The sequence below is a fragment of the Habropoda laboriosa genome, unplaced genomic scaffold, assembly GCF_001263275.1.
Source record: "Habropoda laboriosa isolate 0110345459 unplaced genomic scaffold, ASM126327v1 scaffold204, whole genome shotgun sequence".
Lineage (NCBI taxonomy): Eukaryota > Metazoa > Arthropoda > Insecta > Hymenoptera > Apidae > Habropoda > Habropoda laboriosa.
The window spans coordinates 794,389-806,783 of record NW_017100385.1 but is presented as its reverse complement, the minus strand read 5'-3'; the positions used below and the strand labels follow the sequence as shown (position 1 = coordinate 806,783).

At 35.3% G+C, this 12,395-nt stretch overlaps 1 protein-coding gene across 1 annotated transcript; it reads left to right on the top strand.

Annotated features, from left to right (window-relative positions):
• Positions 1-9,496: 9,496 nt before the first annotated feature.
• LOC108575054 lies at positions 9,497-11,737 on the top strand. Its single transcript, XM_017937760.1, has 5 exons — positions 9,497-9,583; positions 10,355-10,450; positions 10,525-10,879; positions 11,134-11,324; positions 11,666-11,737. The coding sequence occupies exons 2-5, from the start codon at positions 10,379-10,381 to the stop codon at positions 11,735-11,737; spliced, it is 690 nt and encodes a 229-aa protein (XP_017793249.1). The 5' UTR covers positions 9,497-9,583; positions 10,355-10,378.
• The last annotated feature ends 658 nt before the right edge of the window (positions 11,738-12,395 follow it).

The following is a 12,395-nucleotide window of genomic DNA, read 5'->3' as shown; positions in this document are numbered from 1 at the left end:
TTAAACGTCATTTAAATGTGAACGATAACGCGCAAGTAAAAAATTTTGAAAAAATTATAATCGGTGTTCTGATAATTATGAACGACAGTGTTACATTGAAACATAATGTATGTATGAAACATAATGAAACTTTGTCCTCTTCTATTTTTCTCACAAATCTACCACTTACGAAAAAAAGAAAACCAGAAACTAATAGTGTGAACACCCTGTATATTTCGATTAACGTATCATACTAAATTTTGGCAAAGAAATGTAATTTAAGTCATGCAATACTTTCTATAGAAACACAACGTAATTTAAATCGTGTAATACTTTCTACAGAAATACAACGGGTGTCCTAATAATTACAAACAGCAGTGTATATTGTGTTTTCATATTTCGCATACTTTATTCGCACATTTCGACATATTTCAAGTGCGTAAACGTCCAGAGTCTACTCACCGGGCATCGCAGATTCTCTAAACTTCTCTTTCAGTAGGATTCTCTTTCTTCATTTTCGGAAGAAAGTTTTGGGATAAACTGACTTCGAACCGAACGAGGTAACTTCGTTAAGTTGAAAACAGGGGTCGGATAACAAAATTGAGGGCCCAGTAAATATGCTAATGTGCTTTGGCTTAAGTGCGGCGCCGTGTACACGCGCGAGGGTCCTTTGAAAGGGGAATAGAGAGCGATGGCGGTAGAAAAAAAGGAAGCGGGAACGTCGCCGCTGTGAAAAAGAGCCACGGCGGGAGAGAAAGAAAAAAAACTAGGCGGGCTTCAAGTGACCTCACTTCAAATGACAGATGCAATTACCGGTGGGCAAATATTGCGGATGGAAATGTGGGATGAATGAGATGATGGAGGAAGAAGAGGGAGAAAAGGGGTGGAAATTTGAGAAGAAGAATTTGCGAGAGAGAAGAAAAGGGGGGGAAGAGAGTGGGATGGAAAAAGTGAACGAAAAAGGGTGAAAGTTGGAGAGAAGGATTTTTGGGAGGGAGAAAATTGTGAAGGAAATGTTGAATGAAAATGGTGGACGAAACGGAAGAAGGGGCGAGAAACTTGAGGAAGGAAGTTCCGTGAAAAAGACACACGAGTGAAAATTGTATAATCTAAGGGGCAGATGGTAGAATGAGATTATTAACCCTTTGCACTCCAAGCATTCCTCCGTAAGATTAACAGTGAATCTTCTGAAAATCCAAAGTTTTGTTTTGTAAAAGAAAAACGAAAGGATTTTTAACGCTTATAAATTTACTTATTTCTATTTCTTATATTGATTTGCATTATTTTGATAATACAAAAACACCTGAATTTTACATTTTGAAGTTCTCCATGTCGCAGTAACAGCGCCATCGGAGTGCAAAGGGTTGATAGAAGAAAATATAAACGAGATGATGGGGAAAGTAATTTAAGATGTAAGAAAATACTGAAGAATTCGAATCACAAGAAAGACGGAAACATGATTAATCCAAAATTTGAAGAAAAACGAGTGAAATTAGGAAAATGGGGAAAGGGGTCGGAGCCGTCGTGTCTGGAGCCAAAAGCAGATGTACCAGAAGGGACCAAACTAAAAGCACGGACAAACTGTAAACCCAAGAAAGAAACTAATTGTAAGATTGAAACACTGCAATAACCACCTAGAATTCCCCAAAAAATGGTACAAAAAATAATAATAAAAGAACAAAATAAAACGATTGGAAGTCCAGAAAGCACACAGCAAAGTATGAAAATTCAAAGACCAAAAGGAGAAACAAAGGGGACGAAATAAAACCGAATTTTTCCACCGATGCAAAACTAAAAAATCAGCAGAAGAAACGACAAATTCTTTCAGGCTCGTCGGTGTACACTCGATAAAGTGATAAAAATGAAGAGAGGAGAGAAACGGGTCAGAGTCAAGGTAGAAAGTGAAATAACACGAATCTAGCGGAAGAGGAACAGAACGAGCACAGGTGGTCGAAAAAGAAGAAACGACCGACCCACATAAAATGGACCCAGATATAAAGGGTGCTGCAGTGGCGGCGAGGGGAGACGAGTGGGTGAGCATTGGGACAGGGACGGAGATCCGGCGTTTCCAGGATCCAGGGTGAGATGGTTGCAGCCCATTCACACAGTGCCTCCGCGGAGATCAATACTCGTGACGGCGAGACACGTAACAATCCTACGTCGCCTACGTTTCGGGAATGCCCAGCCGTTCACGCGACCGGCGGAAAAGGTACCAGCCTGTCACGCCACACGATCGCCCTGTGTATCGTTGAAGAAGACAGAGGACGCGATTGACCATTCGAGAGATCGAAATTATACAGAATACATCCCTGGAAATGTACCGGGTGTTTCGAAGCATGTGGGCACAACTTCAGGGATGAATTCATACGCGACGTGACCTTATTTCCGAATTATAGCCGTTTGCGTCTTCCAATTCTTATGACTGTTTTGACCGCTTCAAACGAGCGTGCACGAGCTTCTGGTCTGCTGTGTGAACGCTATTCTTGTAATTTGTTTGAATCAGTTTAATACAGAAAACACAATGTTGGGAATGAGGAGTGAGATCTGTGATACGACGTTTGGAAGCCTGCATTCTAGCCGAGGGTGGCATATTCAATAGCACAGCCTTATAAGGCATGAAAAGACATTCAATTTTTATTATAAACATTTTTTTGTATCTACTGTTGTTTGAAAGGTATACGGGGAAATAGGGTAACACTTATCTTCATTCAAGGGCTGTTCTCGTCACGAAGAACCGAGAAGGGACAAGAGACCTGCAAAGTTTCAGAAAAATTTGAATTTTGGGGTTACCCAAGTTCCCTTGTAAGTTAATTTAAAAGGACGAGAAATTTACATTTTGTGGAAATGCAACCAATTAGATAAACTTCTGGCGGGAAGTATGGAACTGAAGTATGGTAATGGTCTTGAAATCTAAGGGGTAGTTGAAAAAGTTACGTATACAGGTCCATCATAGGTTAACGTTAATGTATGATATTCTCTAGGTATTACTAATTTTACCCGAATCACGTCGTTAATGTACGAAGAAAGTATTACTTCTTATTTGAACCATTTCACCCTTTTGCTCCGTAGCGAATTTCGAGCGTGACACTCGGAAGGGAAGTTCAGTAACCCGAAAATTCCGAACAATTTTGAAACTTCGCAGGAATGTTGTTCAGTTGACGCTAATAGCGAAACCATTTTTTGTTTCGGCAATGAAACGGTTCCAGGGGTGAAAACACCCCTTCAGGCAAATTGTGAGTTTTCGTATTACCGTGAATATTTACGAAACCGTACAAGGTATGGAAAAAGGGGTACACTCAAAGATGCGATTTTTTATATCCTACATCGTGATGATGAAGAATTTTCAAAATTTACACCCACCACTCTTGATTTTTTAAAAAAATAATGTAACAGTTTTCGATGTCCTACACCGTGATGGTAAAGAAGTTTGGAAAAATATTTTTCTCAAAATCTACCCTGACCATTCCTAATTTTTCGAAAAAACCTAGTATCCTTTCGAAAATTCTTCACCACCTCAAAAACTGTAACGTTATTCTTCTCCAAGAATTAACAGCGACAGAGCAAAATTCTGTAAACAAATATTTTTCCAAAATTCCTCACCACTTTAATTCTAAAATATATCAAACATTACGAATATTTGCGGGAGTAACTGTATGTCCGCCCATATTCCTATCGATTCGATTCTCTCGTCACCCGAATCATGTTTACTTCGACTTCTGACCGATTTCGCTATACCTTGACCCGTGCTACAGTTGAAGGGACAAACCCATAATACGTAAATTGTAACGCAGAATCACAATGATGGATTGTGGTTGATTACATGACGATCGGTTCGATGATGTCATCAATGAGATTCTGAGCGGATGATCGTTTAGGTGTGCCGGTTTCGCGGTGGTTGTGTGGATATTTGGTAATCGATTGGAGGGACACGTGTGTAGCCTTTTGGAAGGTATAGCACTCGCTTTAGAGCCGGTGATATCGGCCGGCCCTTCTGTTTCAGAAAGTTTCGGTTGTCTCAAGGTGTGAATTACCGATTTTAACCGCAGATTGGACGAGGTGGAGTCTCGGGTTGCGAGGATAATGATGTGTGGTTTCGAGAGTCGAAGGTTGAGAGAGTTAAGTTGTTATATACTTGGTAAATACTGTTAGAGAATTAGGTTTTCTGAATGGAAGGTAGTTATTTGTTGTACTTTGTTAAATGTCTATTGTGTAATTAATACGTAAATGAAATAAATGTGGAATTTATGTAATGTGTTATTATAGTGCACTTAATGTTATTCCAGTTTTTCGTGGTTGTTCGGATACAGTTGAAATGGTCCTCTAAAATCAAACTTTTCGAATACTGTATGTATAATAATTATTCGTATAATCATTATTCAGACCAATTCAAAACTTGTGAAATTTTAATGTTAGTGTTGATTTTAAAAAAGTAAAAGAAATGAAAATAAAAAATATAGTACAATACTTCGTTGAGGAATAATTACTCTGGAATTGTATATTGAACATTATAAAACCTTCTATTTAAATTAACTTCTCCAAAATTCGTTAAGTTCTTTTTTCAAATTCTTCGAAACCTGCAGCTTGCATAATTTATCTTCTTATCTTCTTCAAACATTTTTTTAAATATCCACATAAGACCATTTCACATTATAAAATCTCCTACCAACTTCTCTAAAACTCATTAAGATCTTTTTCTACATTTTCTCAAACTCGCAGCTTGCATAATTTATCTTCTTATCCTCTTCAACCATTTTTCTTAAATATCCACAGAAGACCATTGAACATTATAAAATCTGTTTGAATCAGCTTCTCTAAAATTCATTAACTTCTCTTAATTCTTCCAAACTTGCAGCCTGCATAATTTATCGTCTTCAACAATTTTCCTTAAATATTCGCATAAGACCGTTGAGCATTATAAAATCTTCTATTTAAATTAACTTCTTTTTTCAAATTTTTTAAAACTCGCACTTTAACAATTTTTCTTAAATATTCACACATGATCGTTGAGCATTATAAAATCTTCTACTTAAATTAGCCCCTTAACATATGATTGCTTTTCTGACTGTGCATCTAAGCGTCAGCCATTTGCTATTTTGGTACTGTATCGGGTAATAAAGGTTAATCTGTTGCAGATTGATTATATTTTGCAATTTTCAGTCTTAGGAATTCAAACGAAAGTTAGAATTACGACGAATTTTTCTTATCGATATAACCTATTTTTCATCTTCGCCAGAATCTCTGCCACGAGTCTGACCACGTTGTTATAGGTTAAATGGTTAACTTCTTCTTTCAAATTTTTTCAAACTTGCAACTTGCATAATTTATCTTCGACAATTTTTCTTAAGTATCCACACAAGACCGTTTTGAACATTTTCGCACGAGAAAGCAACGGCAGATGAAAAAGCAAAAATCTCCAAATACATCTTTCTAATACCTCTTCTATTTCGCAAGCGACGTTATTCCGAATAATACTTTAGAATTTCCAGCACACCATTACGCAGACCTCCATTACGTCCGCCGAGTAAAAACTGTCACGTGTAATTCTACTCGAAGCGGGGGAGAAAAGAAAGAAAGAGGAATACTAAAACTACCCTTTCGTGACAAGCGAAAACCCAGATTATCGCATATGCGCATCAAGAATAGTGTTCGTGACGTGGAAACGAGCCGAAATAAAAACTTACCCGTTGCCGGCTGAATTAACGCGCATCCCTCCAAACGTTTTAGTCATTTAACTGCCGATAACATTTCCATTCACGTAAGTGACAAGCCTCGTACGTTTTGATACACCAACAGAGGGACATTTGCAACGTTATCGAACCATTCCGCGTCGAATCTCTCATTGAAAACATTCCCACGTATTTTTACGAATTTTTTTTCTCTTTGTCGTTAAGCGCGTCGAGAAATTCATTTTCATACTGTAGAACGATTTTAGCTTCACGTTGTAACAATTACTGTATCGTTTCAAATTACACGATATTTCATTCTCGCGTTGATTTTATAGAAAATTTTTGTAAGTATGTTTAACGGTAGAATTTGTTCGACAAATAAGCAATTTCACCTGTTAACTGGGTTTATCTCTCAAACAGAAATTGAATCTCTCCAGTTTATAATTAAAAATGATAGCCACTGACTTCGTCGTGGTTTTTGCAAATTTGAGTATAATTTATTTTACGTTTAATACAAGAGTGGATTTAAAAATGAATAGTTCCTTAATAAATAAACTATTTTATTTGCAGCATTGGCCAACTAACGACGAGTTAACTCGTCTTCCGCAGTTAACAGATTTAGTAGTAAATATTTCATACTAAGCAAGTTTAGTATGAAAATATAAATTATACTATTACGTATAGAAAATAGCTTGTACTCTCTGTTAATATTTTCGACGATACATCGATGAAATGGTGAAAATGAAAATTTTGACAAAACGTGAAAAATGAAATTTGTTTCGTTGGAAAAGAATTCGTCGATAAATTCGTTCCCCGTTGTTTTCCATAAATATAAACGGCAGAAAATTATTTATCCAATAAATTACGATAAGAGGATTAGAAGCTAGTCCTGAGATAAGAAGCTTTCTCTGATAAGCGGATAACACTTCTTTTATCTTCGCCTCGTTCGAGAAAAATGCTCCACTGTTTTCTCACCTTTCTACTTATCCTTTTCTGCACCTTTTTATAGTGTTTCCTTTTTGTCCTTTGAAGAGAAAGATTTCGTTGTCGAAAAATTTTGAAAATTCGTTCAAATTACGTAGATTTTTTTTTTAAATAAGGTTGAGAAATATTCGCTCTTTGAAATAGTAAGGAAGGCATTTGTTTCTTATTGTAAGAGCCAAGGTATTTAACAGTTGTTTGCGTAAGTACTAGCTGGGGTAAAGAACATCGTTTACTATTACCGAAACCTACTTTCCAGGTATTTCGTTTCTTAAGTTATTAACCCAATTACTGTGTACCTCGTCTATTAAATCTTTATAGGCATTAATACGGTCGTCAGAAACAAAATTATGCTGCATTAATTTAAGCCAGTGACGTAACGAAAATGCTTGTCTAAAAACGACGTGAAGTTTAAAAAGTGAGATTAAATTTGATTTATTTAAAATCACAAATTGTACAAAATTCTAAATCTAGAATTACAGATTACAGGAAATTCTAAATGTGAAATCAAGAAAACGCAAAATTCTAAATATAGAATCACAAATTGCACAAAATGCCAAACCTAGAATCACAAATTGCACAAAATTCTAAATATACAATTTAAAAAGAAACACAGAATTCTAAATCTAAAATCACGAACTGCACAGAAATATAAATCTAAAATCACAAATTAGACAAAATTCTAAATATAAAATCACGAATTGCACAGAAATATAAACTTAAAATCGCAAATTACAGAAAATTCTAAATATAAAATCAGAAAAAAGAAAAATTCTAAATATAAAATTTAAAAAAACACAGAATTCTAAATCTAAAATCACGAATTGCACAAAATTCTAAACCTAAAATCACGAATTGCGCAAAATTCTAACTACAAAATCACGAATTCCACGAAATTCCAACCCTAAAATCGTAAATTACACAAAATTCTAAACCTAAAGTCACAAATTACAGAAAATTCCGAACCCGATAAATGTACAAAAATTTCTCAAATCATCGTTTATCTCTCATCGATATTTCATCCTTGATCAAACTCTCGTTGGAAACTTTTCCCACACTATACATTACGAACATGAGCGTAAATCTAAAATTACATTAACACGAATCTGAATAACTGTCCAGAAGTATCAGGAGATTTCACGTCGAGACAAGGAGAATCGAAGTATACACGTTTGCTCGATTTAACAGGATGATTTGTAGCCGGGACGAGATGTTCCTCCTCGCGAGAACATGATTCAATAAAGAGAGCAATTTTCGTCGGTGGCCTGTAACACGATGGCAATTCGATTTCAGAAATTGAGTTGGAAGTATGCAAAGCGAAACAATTATTAATGGACGTTTATATACGACCATAATGTAGCCCGGTTGGTCTTTTGATCTCGATGGCCCTCCCTTGAAAATCGCAGCTTCCATTTTGCACTTTAGCCCATTCCGTCGCTAATATTCAACGAAAGGAAAGGGTACACTTCCACGGCCTATCAATTTCAATGCGGAACCCTTTGTAGAAATCTTCTTCGACAACATTTTCGTGAAACAATTTCTTTTTCTGTGGTGAAGTTGCATATTGGGAAATATTAAAGATACAGTTTGTTTGGAAAATTGGAGAAGAAGATTGAAGCTTGTCTGAGCTTGGAATTATTGTTAATTATTTTTGGAACATTATTGGAAATTGGAGAAATGTGATTATAGAGAAGAAGGGCCGAGAGATACGTTATTATGTAATATATGAAGTTAAAAGATGAAGATATAGAATAAATTGTTTGAATAAATTTTACTCCGTGACAAAAATGATATTTTACTAGAAAAGGTATTAATATTAATTTAAAACATTTGTTTAATTGAATAATGTTAAATAAACTATGACACAGTAAATGTGAAGCTTTTATAAATGTCAATTTTTTAAAATTGCGTTTCTAAAGAAGTGTTTTGGTATTTCCTTTCGAACGTCACAAAAAACTGTAAAATTAAAAAAGTTGGTATTTAAATCGCTTGGTTGCAGTTGCAGATAATTCTGTCCGCAATAGTACTCTTGCTCAAATTTAATAATTTACTGATTTCTCTATATGATTTCCCCTTTTCGCGATTATAAATAACTAGTTGACGTATATTAAACGACGTATTTTTTCCTTTACGTGGCATTTTCACAACTAATACGTGCGATACGAACAAGGTATATGTAAAATGAAACTAACTCTACGAGGTAGTGCTTACATCTTACTGTATGATGTTTACAAACATTGCTACAAAGTAACGTACTCGGCTCAAGGAGACGGTCAACTACGAAGCGTATAGAATGTCTGTATATTTTTGCGACGTCAAAATTAAACATTATTTCATTTAACATTGATTAACAAGAAAAGTGTATAAATTATGCAAATAACAGTTATGTTCTTATCCTTTAAAATAAGTGTTCTGACTTATTAAAAAACACCGTGTTCATTAATTCCACAAACAATAAAGGTATATGGCAAAAATTTCTCAAGTACCACGGTGTCCGAATATTAATGCGGCCCACTGTACATATATGTTCGCTACACAAAGTACAACGATCCAATATCGTATCCCAGAGTCGAAAACTCTTCGGTGTAGCCTGAACTCGTTCACCGAAAGGCAGGAATACTAGAATCTCGTGGAGAAATTATCACGGAGCCAGATACTCATCCTTAATCGCAGAAACGACGTCATGAGACTCGGCCGAGGGCCGACCTTTGCTCGTAACTTGGTTTTACGAATGTGGGTTGCGGGAGCGGATCGTAGGCGGTGTGCGGTGGCCAATGAAACGCGGGGGAATACCGACGCGGGAACCGTCGATCAATACCGCGGACCTGCTCTGCAGCGCCGCGCTGCCGGTCGGCAAAGATGCGCGCGCGCCGTCAACTGAGCACCCCCCAACACTCGTGAAATCTCCTCGAGAATCTCTTTGCACGTCCCTTCTCGCGATTATTTCACAAAACCTGGTAAGTTCTCTTCCGACACTTTCCTCGAATATGTATTTCTGTGCTTCGTCGTTTCCTGAATCTGTTTCGCTATTTTCAACGGGAATCGAAACATCGACACGATAAACAATTGGTTTGTTCTACCTGAGAAAGGGTTGACGGTCGATAACGGTTGTTTGCATTGAAAGCTACGGCAGATTGTTGCGTTTGATTTCGCGTATTCGATACTGGGTGTTGTTTCGCTTGGATCTCGTGCGTCGGATTAATTGCTATTGGTGGAGATTTGGGTGGGTGTTTGTGGGATTATTTCGCGTTGTGTGAGTAGAATGTTTTCGGGAAAATTTTCGAAAGATGGTGCAGTTTCGTTTGCTTTTTAATGCGAACAAATGATAACGATTAGGTTGTTCTTATTGAGAACGTGTTTGGTGATTTATGGATGAATATTTGATGTAATTGAAAAAACGAAGTGATTCTTATATGAGGCAAATCTAACTTTACGATGTATGCGTATATATGTTGTGTAATATAATTAGGTAATTGTTATAGGGTGTTGAGAAAAAGGTAGCTGAAGTTTAAGAGCACCAAATTCTATTTATGTTTGCCATGAAAGGATCGAATCGGAACCACTTCAGTTTCGAATTATAATGACGATAAAAATTGCATAGTTGTTACAAAAAGGTTTCTGTAAATTATTGTAGCACTTCTAAATTTCGATTTACGTCATCCAAATTTCCAATCTGCATTCAATTAACACGGAAAATTTCATACAGATCATTAATTGCTATTTTCCAGATACCTCAAGTGTCGTTTAAAATCATGTATTGGATCCTCCTTCTTTCCATGGCTGTTGCCATTCAAGCATCAGTCTACCTGCCTCCTTCAATTAAGGTAATATTTTCGATGCATTTTTACATTTTATAATTTTTTTATACACTTATTATACAATTTCGAACAAACAATAGGAGGATCAATTATTGACCGACACTCTCCTCCGTGAATTAATCAACCAAATGGGAAATAAACTGGTGGACGCAGCTGATTCCTATCTGGAATACCAAGACAAACCAAAGGAGATTCCTATTGAATTGCCCGCTGATTACGACGGGATCGATACGTTGAACCCTAATCCCAGCATTCGTGATCAAGAGTATCTGCAGCATAGCACGTTGTGGAGCCATCAACGTGTGAACAATAATGATAAAGTGAACGATAGACTGAGAGTCAAGCCTGGAAGTGTAAAGTACTTGAAGGACGAGAAAGAGAACACTTTGCCTGCTTACTGTACACCGCCGAATCCTTGCCCTGTTGGATACACAGGTAACTGACTTGTTTTCAGCTGTAGGTATCGAGTTTTTAATATAATCAAAATTTGTAATTGAAAATAGAGATAAATTGTTGAAAAATATGAATAGCGTTATGAATAATGGAAATTCTATTCAATTTTCCTGTTTTCATAAAGGAATTATAAATGAAGAAACATGTAATAAGAATTACTTTAAAGAAAAATAGAAATGTGTAGTAACATTTTTTTTACATTGATCAGAAAATTCATTTAAGTTATGATTGTACAGAGGAGAACAACTGCATCGTGAATTTCGAGAATACAGCAGCATTCAGTCGAGACTACCAAAGCGCGCAGGATTGCATGTGTGACAAGCAACATATGTTGGATTGTTCCGCTGACTCAACGAACACCAACAGTCTACCAAATATGCAAATGCCTAACTCCAATTTTAACCAAATCGTGGATCTATTTCAAGCAGTAAATAATATTTTCATTATTCCCTATTTAAGTTGAATTACATATTTGAGAATTACTGTAATATCATTCTATCAATTTTTTTATTTTCAGTCAATGACAATATCTTCTTCATATTTGATATATCTAAAACTAAAATAATAGTTAGTGATAAAATTATAAGAAAGATATTGTAATTTTAATTTTTACAGATACTGTAATTAATAGATTATTAATAGAAACAATCGCCATTAACAGTGGATATATTTGTGATAAAAATAGTAAATTTTTAAATTTAAATTACGAAATTTAAAAAATAATAATCATGCATTAAATAATAATAAAATCTTCCCGATTTATTTCAGAAAGAAAATCCGTTTTTCCAAGGTGAGAAATTACCGATCGCGGCGAAGAAAGGTTTGAACGTTATCTACTAAAACAACTGGTACACCTTACCAGAAAATATGGAGATACGAACCAAAGATGTTTCATTAAAACATTTTAAGATATATCAATGGCTGCCCTCAGTCCAATGTACGATTCAGTAAAAGAAAAGAAAAACATATGAATAATAGATCAATTTGCAACTAGAAGATTTTACATAATTAAAAAAAAAAAAGACCTGGTGCTAAGTAAGATTACGCATATATTTTAATATCGTACCACTACTTTGAACGCCAACTGACGACTTTTTTTAAAATCCGTGTACATATATTGAACGAGAAGAATTATGTCCTATAAACGTGTTGTGTTTTTAAAATTTATGTGTTCTGTTACCAAGAATTAATTATTGAACTTCTATGGATCCCAATTATAAAAAGATTTATTGTTGTTTCATGAAATTATAAATGTTAACAATTACATGAGTGTTAAATATCTGATCTGTCTAAAACATACATTTCTAGTATTTTATTTGATAACACGTTTAAACTATGTATATCTTGTGAGATAAGGATTCTATAAATGTACTGCATTTATCGGTTGTATTTTATTTTCATAGTGATATAACGTCGACCACTATTTTTATTATTTACATCGTTCAAAAATATATATAAGTATTTTAAAACAGTACGTCGCATTTATTTCCTTACATAC

Coding starts and splice junctions, on each gene's coding strand:
- LOC108575054 (XM_017937760.1), top strand. CDS start 10,379: ATGTATTGGATCCTCCTTCTTTCCATGGCTGTTGCCATTCAAGCATCA. Junction 10,880..11,133: donor TTGCCCTGTTGGATACACAG/GTAACTGACTTG, acceptor ATGATTGTACAG/AGGAGAACAACTGCATCGTG. Junction 11,325..11,665: donor TCGTGGATCTATTTCAAGCA/GTAAATAATATT, acceptor GATTTATTTCAG/AAAGAAAATCCGTTTTTCCA.